The sequence below is a fragment of the Chanos chanos genome, chromosome 11 (assembly GCF_902362185.1).
Source record: "Chanos chanos chromosome 11, fChaCha1.1, whole genome shotgun sequence".
In the NCBI taxonomy this organism is placed as follows: domain Eukaryota; kingdom Metazoa; phylum Chordata; class Actinopteri; order Gonorynchiformes; family Chanidae; genus Chanos; species Chanos chanos.
This window is the reverse complement of record NC_044505.1, coordinates 2,073,329-2,086,751: the sequence shown is the minus strand read 5'-3', so window position 1 is coordinate 2,086,751 and position 13,423 is coordinate 2,073,329. Positions and strand designations below refer to the sequence as shown.

At 44.3% G+C, this 13,423-nt stretch overlaps 1 protein-coding gene across 1 annotated transcript in view; it reads right to left on the bottom strand.

Moving 5' to 3' along the window:
* lrba (LPS-responsive vesicle trafficking, beach and anchor containing) overlaps positions 1-13,423 on the bottom strand; it is a 232,867-nt gene that overhangs the window by 47,195 nt on the left and 172,249 nt on the right. The window contains exons 44-46 of the mRNA XM_030787677.1: positions 12,537-12,677; positions 9,338-9,457; positions 4,940-5,092 (exon numbers count right to left, since the gene is read on the bottom strand). Coding sequence (XP_030643537.1) covers positions 4,940-5,092; positions 9,338-9,457; positions 12,537-12,677 — 414 coding nt within the window. The remainder of the gene's footprint in view (positions 1-4,939; positions 5,093-9,337; positions 9,458-12,536; positions 12,678-13,423) is intronic.

Here is a 13,423-nt window from a genome sequence, read left to right as displayed (position 1 = left end):
ATTCAAACTGGTTTTGCCCATTCAGCAACACTTCTGAGCACGCTCTCTCTCTCTCTCTCTCAGCTTTGTTGAATGGGCATTTCTGTCAGGTTGATGACAGAAAACGGCCATCCAGGAGACTGGACTATCATCTAAACTGGTCACCTGTGTGGCTGGGGTGAAGTGAGGAGACACTGCCTAAAACGTGTGTGCCAGTGAGCACTTCCTCCAGTCTCAGATACATACAGACCGAACTCTCACCGTTTCAACGAAAAGACATCCGCCAAGTCTGTTTGTCGTGCCGACCTCGAAGAAGATCAATGGCGTGAACCTCTGGAGATGTCTAATGTCCAGCTGAACTACACACCTTTGACATTCCTGGTGTGACATTTCGGAGGAAAGATTAAGAAATCGACAAGAGGCTAAAGAAACATGGCTCGTGTCATGAATGGGAATAGAATGCGAAAGGTCTGTTTCAATCAGATAACGAATACTTTCTCTTGCATACAGATGATCTGATCATAGAGCCGGGTATTAACATTCGACCTTGTTCAATACGCTTAGACAAATAGCAATGCTGCTTGAAACAATTCCACATTTATTAAATACCTGTTAAGTGGAGCAGTTTGTCAACACATTATAGCTAACACGAATTATAACCATTTGATAGATATAACCCATGCGATTAATAACTTCTGTCCAGTCGAGAGCTGCCATGTGTCCTAATGTCAGCAGGTCTTTGAGATTTGATGTACGAGTTGAGGTGAGCTTCAGTGACTCCTGTGTCCAATAACATCGGTTGCCCCAAGCTCTGCGGATAGTTAGGTCCAAAAATCACCTGCCCTTCCTCTAATCGTAACCAGATCTCAGGCAGCTCCGACGCTGGAGAATTAGTCATATATTCTGGAATGTTCTCCAGTCTGACAGTGGCCAGAGCTGGCTTGTTATCTGGCGAGAGGGATCAAGTTCTTAACCTCTCCCTCGACCTCATGGTAAAAACAACAATCGGCCCTGATCTTTGTGTCCCGTGACACGGAGGAGGGAGGGGGAATGGTTTCTTTAGCAAGAGTCTGTTTAAAATCCCCCCTAAGCCCCAAACCAATGTATTTACAATGACAGTAATGAATCTTCAGCCTGTATAAGCCAAGGTCAATCATAAGCCAGTGTTTAGGAGAACAGGAGAGCGGGAGACTCCGCCGGAATGCCACATGCTTAAGTCACACGGCTATGCACAATACACAGATACACGTCAATGTTAACTTGGTCAGCTGAACGAGGCCAATGTACTCTACACAGCTGGCTGACAGTGTTTCAGAATATCTTAAGTATTTTTTGATTTTTTTATGGCGCATAGACAATTTTCAATTTGCAAGACAAACAAATTTCCATCTGAGTGGTCAGTTTGATATCAGCACAGCTCAAGGTGTCGGACAGACGATCAGATTCTGTTAACCTACACGCACATGCTCAAATAATGAAAACCCACCACTTCTGTAGAACATGGCTGCCTCTCCCAGAGAGGGCCTGATGTGGCTGGCAGATTGGGGTTTAATTAACTGTTAATCATCTATAGGACATAAAGAGAGGGACAGGTTTGGCTGGCCTGATGGTTCCCTACTGCTGCTGGCCATTATCGACAGACGAGCTAAAGACCCAAACAAGCCATTAGCCCAGCGCCGTATCTCCGCCGCTCTATGGTCCAGAAAAGCTCATTACACACTTACCCCCTCTGTGCCAGAGGGAGCCAGATGACACCTCCTAATGCCAGCTATCCGTCATCACACCAGTGACTCCGCCCAAGCTGCCATGGCGACAGAGTCACCATTAATGAGACAAACCCATGCCAAGAGAGAAACTCCGCCTCTGAGAGCGTGCGCAAGAATTCCAAACGGGGTCTGCAGCTTGGGTGTACGCAACATATCTCAAAAGGATGTTTGTGGGCAACATATAAACAAATAAATATGAACACGAAATAAACATGCTCAGCAATACTTTGTGAATGAAGGACGAAAAAACGAAGGTCACTGTATGTGTGTTCATACACCCAAACACACATTACACCCACAGAGAGACTAGACTCTGTCTGGGTTAAACCTGTCAGGCAGAGCTGCAGAGAGGAGAAAGGGTCTAGTTCCAGCCTCCCACACAGATAAATTTCACTGATGCACTAATCTATCCAATATAGAGACATATGGACACATCTCTCTTCCCATGCAGAGAAATCCATGGAAAACACATTATAATATGTATCATCTTAAAATTGTCTGTAAATGTATCTTAAAATATATATATAAATAAATAAGACACTGCTAACTGCACCATCTGTCTCCTGGCATGCCCTCAGATGCTACACAGAACAACGAAAACTTAGACGGTTTTAAAACGTTTCAACTTTAAAATCCGAAGAACAAGGGAAGAGCTTTCTTTTGGAGACCGGTGGGGACTGGGGTATCGGGGGAAATGTGAATGCCTTGTTATTTTTTCCCTGGCAGGTGGATCATTAGGGATTGCTGTGTTAGAAACCCTTCCGTAGGCACAACTCTTTCTTCGGCTGTTGGGACCGGGTCGATATTGCCGATTTGCACACAATGCATGGCATCATAAAAGCAGAGTATATTGATCCGGAACAGATCTCCTCAGTTCGGAGTTTGGCAGGATCGCTGGTAATTGCCTCGGCACAGGATGGTGCAAAGCCCTCTGGGAATTCTCAGAGAGAATAGAGGATAAGGCATGTTCTTGGAGACGAAGAGGAGGACACACGTAGCAGGAACGGGCCACGGGTGAGAATGCAGATGCGCTGCAGCCGCCATTTTGTTTCAGTTTCATGAAATACCTCTGAACGATCAGCTGCTGGCAAAGTAACTGTAGAGATGGTGAACAAAAATGGTCATCAAGACAAAAAAAAAGGGGGGGGGGGGGACCATTGCTGTACGAGAGATTTATACCTGAACTGCGCTATAATAAAATACATCAAAAAAGACGGACTTGGCCTTTGTAGTGACTCAGAGACATCTTTTAAACTGCGCGTGTGTGTGTTGTGACCAGTAGAAGGCCTCAGATCCGTGGTTCTGTAGCAAGCCGTGCAGAGCACCAGTCAGTGTGTTGGTAAAATATGGGTCTGGCCTCTAATTAATGCTGAGCTTCAGTGAACCGACCCGCTACTGTAGCATCAGCAATTACAGCCTGTCCTATTCATCATACACACACACACACACACAGACACATACACACACACAGACACACACACACACACACACACACACACACACACACACACACACACACACACACTCACACTCACACTCACACAGAGCAGGGAGGCTGGAGAGGATGGTACTGCCTCCCTCTCTGTCTCTGAAACACACACACGCACAATCTCACAGACACACATATACACACTCTCATACATACACAGAATCTCTTTCTCTCGCACACACAGAAAACACACACACTCACTAACTCTCTCACTAACTCTCTCACACACAAACTCTCATACAAACACACACACACACACATATGAACACACACACTGCAGGGAGGCTGGAGAAGATGATACTCATCTCTGTCTCTCTCTCACACACACACACACAAACACAGACACAGCAAGCATTGTGTCTTCACTTCTGTGTGTGTGTGTGTGTGTGTGCGTGTGAGAGAAAGAGAGTGTGCTGAGAGACAATGTTCTAAGTTTTATGATGAGAGCTATAATCATTAGATGGCCGTCATATAAGTGTGGTGTATTTGTTGGAAATGACCAGCATGTGAAAACATGATTGCACACATTAAGTACTCTGTGTGCATCTGCAGGTGCACATGCACGTGTATATGAGCTTGTGCATCAAGGATGTGGCCTGTATTTGTGAGTGTGTGTGTGTGTGTGAGAGTAAATGAGACAGCCTGTATTTGTGTGCGAGTGTGTATGTAAATGAGACAGTCTCCCTTTGTGTTCGTACATGCCTGTGTGCGCGCACGTGTGTGTGTGTGCGTGTATGACAGTGGGGGTTGAGTGTCATTTTGAAACACTCAGGGAAATGTGATTAATGAGAGGGTCAGAGTCATATCAGCATCCTAATGAAGAGACTCCCCAGGTCATGGATCTCACACACACACACACACACACACACACACACACACAGACACACAGAAACACATACACACAGACACACAGATTCACTCACACACAAAATAACCCTGTTTAGGACATATATAACTAACCACTCACCAACATTTGTGAACTGATATTTCAGAGAAGACTGTGAATCCTCATAGACTCTTTGCTGCACAGCACAACATTTCAACATCAACCTCACAATTCACATGACACTAACTAACACATGTTTAACTTAAGGTCCAATACAGGACAACGGCAAAAAGACCTTTCTTTGCAGCACATCAGAAAAGAACGTGGAATATGTTTATGTAAACCAAAGCTATCAAAGCGAGAGCAGAAAATGCGAAACGACAGGACATCTGCAGGATCCAAACAAGCGTTCTCAAAAATTGTGTTCCTGTGAAATTACAGAGTTACCCTTCAGAACCTTTCCCTCTCCCTATTGGTGGAGATTTTTATTGACATACTGACGCTGCAATCAAACTGCCAGGTTGGCTCTGAGATCTGGCGATGGCAGGGCAGAGTAAGGTAACTATGGCAGCCAGAAAAAACACTGTCTCCTCAAATTAGGACTTCCTGCAGAATGAGAGGGAAAGACAGAGAGAGACAGAGAGAGAGAGAGGGCAGAGAGAGAGAGAGAGAGAGAGAGAAAGAGAGAGAGGGCAGGGAGGCAGAGGGGGAGAGGGAGAGAGAGAGAGAGAGAGAGAGAGAGAGAGAGAGAGGACAGAGAGAGAGAGAGAGAGAGAGAGAAGACAGAGAGAGAGAGAGACAGAGAGAGAGAAAGAGAGAGAGGGCAGGGAGGCAGAGGGGGAGAGGGAGAGAGGGAAGAGAGAGAGAGGGAGCACATACCAGGCGGTTGATGCGTACGAAGTCCTCTGGAGTCTTAGCCCAGGGCGGAAGCTCCACATCGGACACCACAGTCCCATCCTCCATCACTCCCAGGTTATAATTATTGGAGTTGACAAACATCTCCGGAAGGTAATAGAACTCAGGGATCAACTCCTACACACAGAGGGAAGGACAGATGGAGAGAGAAAGAGAGAGAGAGGGAGAGAGAGAGAGAGGGAGAGAGGTAGAAGAGAGAGCATTTTATCAGTTTGATTTACACAGTGTGACTGTTGGTACGAATATTTTGAAAGTTTAATTTCTCATGGCCACCACAATGGAGAGTATTGAAATATTCAGTGTTCACAATGACCATGGCATGATAAACTATTACCTTTTCTCTCGGAAATTCACACACACACACACACACACACACACACACACACACATACACACACACACAGACAAATACACACACACACACACACACGCACACACAGAGTTTGTTTCACTCTATATTGAAAGGGCTGCAGTATAAAAACCCACTTTAATAATTACATTAGAATATCTCACCACCGAAACCAAGATTAGACCTCAGAGAAAAGCTCGTTAAGGAAAAGGCAAGGTTGAGAGAGGGAGAAATGAACAGGCATCCCACTCCTGCATCTCAGAGTGGCCCTGTCATTCTGTGTGTGTGTGTGTGTGTGTGTGTATGTGAGTGCGTGTGTGAGTGCGTGTGTGTATGTTAGCACCAGGACATTATTCATGCAAACGACTCTTCACACTGCTCATTCAGTCCGTGTCACTGAGAGACAGATAAAAAGCCACCAAACACAGCTCACCACAGAAACTGCAGTCTGTGTGTGTGTGTATGTGTGTGTGTGTGTGTGTGTGTTTCTGTGTGTGTATGCACAAGAAGATAAGGCTTGCTTTTTTCCTCCATTAGGAGGAAGCCAGAGAAAAGAGATTTATTTATTTATTTATTGAAATCTATTCTTTATTGATTGTACTACTATATATATATATATATATAAAACACGAGACTGTGCTTTAGCAGTAGTAAATATTAATACAATAACTGCTGCTGGTTATTTAAGCTACTATGTCTTTGCTTTGACAACATGTCTTTTTCTTTTCTTCTTTAAAAAACATCATGCCAATATTTGAGTGCGATTTTGAACTTGCAACCTACAGAGACAAAAAAGATGATGCACTGTTTAAATGAATAAATATAAATCATTACATGCTCCTGCCCCTATCTCTCTCTCTGATGAGTGTCAGATGAGTGGGCGGAGCCAACCTGTGATGACTCTCACCTGCAGTGCACCTTTAAAACAGAAACACTGACACCATAAACAGACAGAGAAAATCCACACTGAAATCCTGTATGTGGTTCCCTTTTTATGTTATGTATCAGTTCTCTAAGTACAGTGCTCAAAAACTTAATGTGATTTTTGTTCATTTCTTGTCTTCTGGCCTCTTGTGACAGGGTGGAGGATTTTTTCGTTTATATGAGGAGTTTAGGTAGTTTGCTGATGGCCTTGGTTTAGGTGTTGTGTGTTTAGACAGGGGTCAGGGCTGTTTCATTTACTCTGCAGACTAACCTAAGATTAGTTTGTTTTCTCTCTGCTTTGTTATAGTTTGTTAATCCATCACTGCCATTATTAAGGGAAGCCCCTTCTTTTATGTTTATGTTTATCCATCATGTTTATCTCATTATTGATGATATATATGTGTGTGTGCGTGTGTGTGTGTATATATATTATAGACTATATATGTTTATTGCTCTGACACACTATGTGACACTAAGATTAAAAAACAAGGTCCATGGCACTGACACTGAGGCCTGGGCAATCTTTACATAACTTTTAATTGTAAAATTAACTTAATTAAATTTTATTACTTAAACAAATAAAAGATTTCAGTTGTTCAGTCATTTTTGTGACTGTTTCAACAGATCAAATTCATAAACTGCACTGAGTGAGTGAACTGACTATAATCCGTCACAATGAGTAAGGAGGGTAGTGTGTCTGAAAGCATCCGGGTCTAAGAATGAGTGAGAGAGAGAGAAAAAGAGAGAGAGAGAGAGAAAGAGATTGAGAGTATCTGAAGGGCATTTTATTAATGAGTATAAAGTCTTTGACATGATGAACATCCAAGTCAATGACATCTGATCTGTGTGTGTGTGAGTGTGCGAGTGTGTGAGTGTGTGTGCGGTCAGCCTGCTAGACGCATACATGAGTTCATATAACAGAAAACGGAGTACTACATCACTCTTGCTGATTTAAGTGATGACAGCTGTGTCAATCAAAGCTGTCACCACTCGGGTCCTGTTTGCCCTGCGAAGGGCTCAATACTGAAGGCTTACACATCAACCCACTGACTGAGCACCGATACCAGCCGTGTGAGGGGATTTCGCTGAGTGGGTTTATTTGCTTTAAGGACCTTGTTCTAATCCCTGTTCACACACACACAGTTCCCCAGGAGAGACACACAGACCGAATAAAGGAAAGACTGGCCAATAACGAGCGCAAACAAATAGCACGAGTTGAACCTTCTCCACTCGCTGTCTGACAAAAGCCGTGACAGCTCAGAGCTCAGCGTTTCTACCGCGGCATCAGATGGCCTGAGCTTCACGCAACGTACCTGGTCCAGATTTGGGGCACGCACACATACACATGTTTAAACTTGAGGTGACTTAACAAGCGGGGGCGGTGGGGGAGGCATGGGGGAGGCATGGGGGGGTCTAAAGCGGCACGGCAGCTCATTATGTGCACTGGCCCCTGAGCCGGGCTGGTCAGAGGGCAAAACCTGGGATCCAAAATCCTGTCTTGCTTCGGGTCAATGAATCGGGGTGCCCCACAGCTCCCTCCTCGGCTCTCTCCGAATTCCCCCAAGAGGGAGAGTGGGGGGGGGGGGGGGCACTTCCACTGGCCCTCTCCTGCCCTCAGGCCAGAGCAGAGGGTCAGGAGATTGGGGTCGGAGGTTGGCCTGAGCAGAGACAGACAGGATCAGGGAGATTTGAGGCCATTATAGTGGTCTTTAGCCTGGACACACAAAACACTGCAGGCCTTTTCACCCCTGAGCAGGGGGGACAGAGGAAGAAAAAAAAATTAAAAATAACAATGTGTTTGAGTTGCCGTACTTTGGACAAAAAGCACAAAAGCGTACTTAGCCTGCTAAATTGATACATCACCTAAAAAAGGGACAGCTGGGTAATTAGTTACTGGCTAACGTTATTTTTCGCCTACATTTCTGTACCATAGAAGCGAGTGAGCGTGTGTGCATATTTGCCAATCTCAGCTTGTGTGATTTAGTCAGCCTTATATCACATGCTGCTGTAGGTTGTATACAGTTTGAATAACAGGTGATTGGAGGTTTGTTCTGTTTCTGAGTAGGGTCAAGTCTTCGGTTTTTTGCTTTTGAGTTGAGGTGAGAGGGAGTTAGGCTGACGTGCAGTGACAGGCCTGCAGTGGGCGTGGCTCCGGGGGACGGTTCCCAGCGAGCTTTCCCTAATCAAGTGTTAAGTGTAATGCAAACCATGTGTCCAACTATCACTACAGCACAATCAGGAGCAAGCAGCTCACACTGGGATGCCTTTATGTAAAAAAAAAAAAAAAAAGGGGGGGGGGGGGGGGGGAGAGAGAGAAAAAGAAAGGCCAACAAAACGACTGCCCTTTGTAACTAACGTTTTTAAGAGGCCTGAACACTTGTTAAAACGAATGCAGAGCATTTCTGGGTCCCATGGGGTTTACAGTGTGGAGGCTGGAGAGTGCTTGGCTCTGCGTTTGAAAGAGGGCGAAAGGGGCCAAAGGTTCAGGTGAAGGTGATAGTGCTGCGAATGGGGCCAGAGGAGGGAGAGAACATGGGGAGGGCAGAAATCCAGATTAGGCTGAAGCCTTTGATCAGGACTGTGTGACGGTTTCGTGGCGGTGTGACGTGGATTGGTTGTGACCGGACATGTGCTGGGCCGTGTTTTTACGGGAGGCTGTCGGCGAGCGGGTCGGCGTTCTGTATCTGCGAGACCGCTGGCCTCGTCTGGGTCCCGCTCGGCTCCGGTTTCCAGGAGGAAGCGAAACTCACGAGCCAAAAGCTTCTAATCATGTAATTGTCTCCACATTGCAGATGCAGACGAAAAGCAAAATATGGGCCAAAGCTTTGACTGATTTCTGATTGACAGAGCATAGGAGAATATGTGTGTGTGTGTGTGTGTGTGTGTGTGTGTGTGGGTGTTGCGTAGATTATTACATGACTGTGTGCACAAATGTTTGCGAGTACATGCGCGTGCGTGTGTGTGTGCGCATAAAAAAACGATATCCAGTCATACATACATGTACTTGCAAAGGTCATCATGCCTCTAGATGTATGTGTTTGTGTGTGTGTGTGTGTGTTTGTGTGTGTGTGTGTGTTTTACAGATTTACCTTTACATCAGAGGTGTCTCTCTGGCAGTTCCTCCAGGCCCTGGACACGGAGGAGAACGTCCGGTCTGCATGGTCAAATTTCCCTCCTTGGAAGTTGAGGAAAAAGGTGGTGAAAGGCTCCTGAAGAAAGAAAGAAAGAAAACCAGAGAATTAAATAAATAAACAGAAGGAGGACGGAGAGTTGATGAATATTCTGAGGCTCCAGCCGCATTTGTGACTTTATTTTTAGCGCACATTCCACAGGACAAAGATCATTCTGAACACAATCCAAAGAATAAATTTCATATTTTCGTCCAATAGAAGACTACTTTGATCAATTCTACGCATCTCATTTAAGTTGTTCTGTGTATCTGTAACCAATTGTGACGACTGGACTGGAATTGATGCCTGCTGCTCTAACGATACCCCATACTCTGCTCTAATCCTGAATTGTAAGCAGCGAATGACACCCCCCTCCGCCCTTTCAAATACAAAAAAAATAAATAAATAAAAAGCTTTAAATGACTAGGAGGAACCACCAATTACCCCAGCAAGCCAGTAAGTCCCATACAAGAGTATTATTTGGTCCTTTCTAATCATCTTTAATCTTGTTTGTGTAGATCAATAGCTGTCTGTTCTGAAACAATGGCACCCTGCTGAGATGGACACAATTAGCTTGACTAACACTGCACTAAGCCGCTTCAGGGGAAGAGAAACTGGGCTAATTACACAGACAGACTCTTCAGTGCTCCACTGAATTGAACCTCCTCTCCCTACCACTTGTCCCTTCCCTGCCTCTGCCGCTCTCTCCACCACACATCAGCTTTGAGGATTTCTCTGGTTTTCGGTACCGTTTGAATGAGCGTCTTTTGTTGATCTGTGTGTTTTTTGTGTACCGTTTGAATCAGGGTGTTTGTTGATTTGTGTGTTTTAGTTCTGTTTGAATCAGGGCGTTTGTTAATTTGCGTGTTTTTCAGTACCGTTTGAATCAGGGTGTTCGTTGATTTGTGTGTTTTAGTTCTGTTTGAATCAGGGTGTTTGTTGATTTGTGTGTTTTTCATTGGCTGTGTTACAGAATAAGCCCAACAATAATGGGAAAGGATCAATTGAACGACCCAACGGGGACCAGCCATCATTATACAGACACTGTAACAACTACACCAATGCCTAGGAGGACGTTATTGACCTGGATGTGTGTGTGCGTGTGTGTGCGTGTCTGTGTGTGTGTGTGTGTCTGTGTGTGAGAGAGAGAGAAAGAGAGAGACAGAGTGGAAGAGGTTTTATACATACTTTTGCATGTTTCTCTTACATACTGAAAAAAACTTGAAATTTTTCAATTTAAACATCTTAAAACTTAAAACATAAAGAAAATGTTGAAAACACTAAAAACTTAGTCTGAGTCCAGAGTCTGTGATAATAAGACCTTACCCTGAGCAGACTGTTGTTGTATTTGAACTACAATTCAGTTTCAAAATGAGCTCCACAGTGCAATCAATCCCATGGTTTTGTCTACCAAAAGCCAGTACAAGCCCACCAGAAGGACTAGTACATGAAAAATTAACTGAACGTTCGTTGTCAGTAAACAGTGTGATGCAGATATTGGAATGTCTAGTCTTTTGTTTCAGATAGGGGGAAAAAAAGAGAAAGAGAGAAAGAGACTGAGAGAGAAAGAGAGAGAGAGAGAGAGAGAGAGACAGAGAGAGAGAGGGAGGGAGAGAGAGAGAGAGAGAGAGAGGTGACAGAGAGAACATGAGCAATAAGCTATCCATTTGTTAGCATGCAGATAAGGCCTCTGTTTTGCACTTACATAAATCTGCTTGACTTAGCGCACACACGCACGTTCAATTATAAACAACAATTAGCTGCAATGTGTCACACTACAAATCATAGCATGGAAGTGCCATACACAACCACAACGTGGTTCTCTCAAACAGCGGGCCAAGCCAGCATCCACACCATGTTAAGGTAGAGAGAGTGTGTTCAGACAGTAGTGCTCATATCCTGTGATCTGACTTCAGGGTCTTTTCTGATGACGCGCCATGAGCAGCCCGTCATCATGAATGAAACTAAATCTAAATAAACCTTGGAAAAAAAATGTTCTCTTTTCTCCTGCTCTGTCACTGATAGATCACAGAAAACATTGGCGGGCTGCAGCAAAAAAAAAAAAAAAATTAGTAGAATAATTTGGCCTCACTATTCAACCTGTTTACAAAATGCATCTTTACTCTTGCTTCTCATTACGGCCAGAAGACCAATCACAGTCAGGTCTGCCCATCACTGAGAAATGCACAGCCGAGACTGTCAATCAACAGCCTGTCTCTGCACAAACCTCACAAACCTCTTCTGTGTCTGTGTATCACACTCTACTGCTCAGTTCAGTCTGTGTCAGTGTATCACAGTTTACTGTTCAGTTCAGTCTGTGTCAGTGTATCACAGCTTACTGTTCAGTTCAGTCTGTGTCAGTGTATCACAGTTTACTGTTCAGTTCAGTCTGTGTCAGTGTATCACAGTTTACTGTTCAGTTCAGTCTGTGTCAGTGTATCACACTTTACTGTTCAGTTCAGTCTGTGTCAGTGTATCACACTTTACTGCTCAGTTCAGTCTGTGTAGGAAGAGGAGTGAAAAAGAAGAGGAGTGCGCAGTACCTACAAAACAACTCTTATGAACTGAATGAAGTAGATAGATAGATAGATAGATAGATAGATAGATAGACAGACAGACAGACAGACAGACAGTAGATTGTGAACTGTGGTTGTGATAGTTTAGTAGTTTGTGTGTGTGCGCATGCTGTTGTTGTAGTGTGTGTGTCCATGTGCAGTTTGTGTACTGTTGCTGTAATGTGTGTGTAGTTTTTATGTACTCTTGCCATAGCGTGTGTGTGTGTGTGTGTGTATGTACTATTGCTGTAGTGTGTGTATGTGCGTGTGTGTATGTACTATTGCTGTAGTGTGTGTATGTGCGTGTGTGTATGTACTATTGCTGTAGTGTGTGTGTGTGTGCATGTAGTATTGCTGTAGTGTGTGTGTGCGTGTGTGTGTGTATGTACTATTGCTGTAGTGTGTGTATGTGTGTGTGTATGTGTGTGTAGTATCGCTGTGGTGTGTGTGTGTGTGTGTGTGTGTGTGTGTGTGTATGTATGCGTGTACTATTGCTGTAGTGTGCGCGTGTGCGTGTATGTGTGTGTGTAGTTAACACGTGGGCAGGCGGACATGGAACTTACGATTCGGAGCAGCCACATCTGGGTGAAGCTGGAGGTTGAGTAGTGAGTGCCGTAGTGAAATTTGGGCACCTGGTCATCCTCCCACGTCTCATGACGCTCTGAGAAGAAGGCGGCTCTCTTTGGGTTCAGAGCACCAATGGGCTACAGGAAACAGACAAACATATCAGTCACCGATGGGCTACAGGAAACAGACAAACATATCAGTCACCAACGGGCTACAGGAAACAGACAAACATATCAGTCACCGATGGGCTACAGGAAACAGACAAACATATCAGTCACCAGGCCATGAGGAAACAAACATCAGCCAACGCCAGGCTAAAGAGACACACGCACACACATATATATATTTATATCTATATCTATATAGAATGACCTCTATTAACTGTACTGTCATGGTGCGTATAAATATGAATACACATTTAATAAACTGCCTTCTCCCAGCGATCAGAGGAGAGTTTTATCTATCTATCCATCTATCCACCTATCTATCCACCTATCTATCCACCTATCTATCAATCCTATCTATCTATCTATCTATCTATCTATCTATCTATCTATCTATCTATCTATCTATCTATCTATCTATCTATCCATCCATCTATCTGTCTACCTATGCCACGGCGCAGTGGGGTGGTGTTACAGTCACACAGACACAACAGGTTCCCAGCTGTCACTGTCTCAGGCCACACTTTGATTCCTGTACAGTGCCTCTGTACACGTGCATGTGGATGTGTGTGTGTGCGTGTTTGTTTCGGGGCAGACTTTGATTCTCATACAGAACATTCTTCACACCAATCCAGAGAAAGACAAACGGTAAAACACAACAAAGGGAATACAGAAATTCTGCTCCAAACCTCTGGCCATTTTCAAATGAATATTGGATG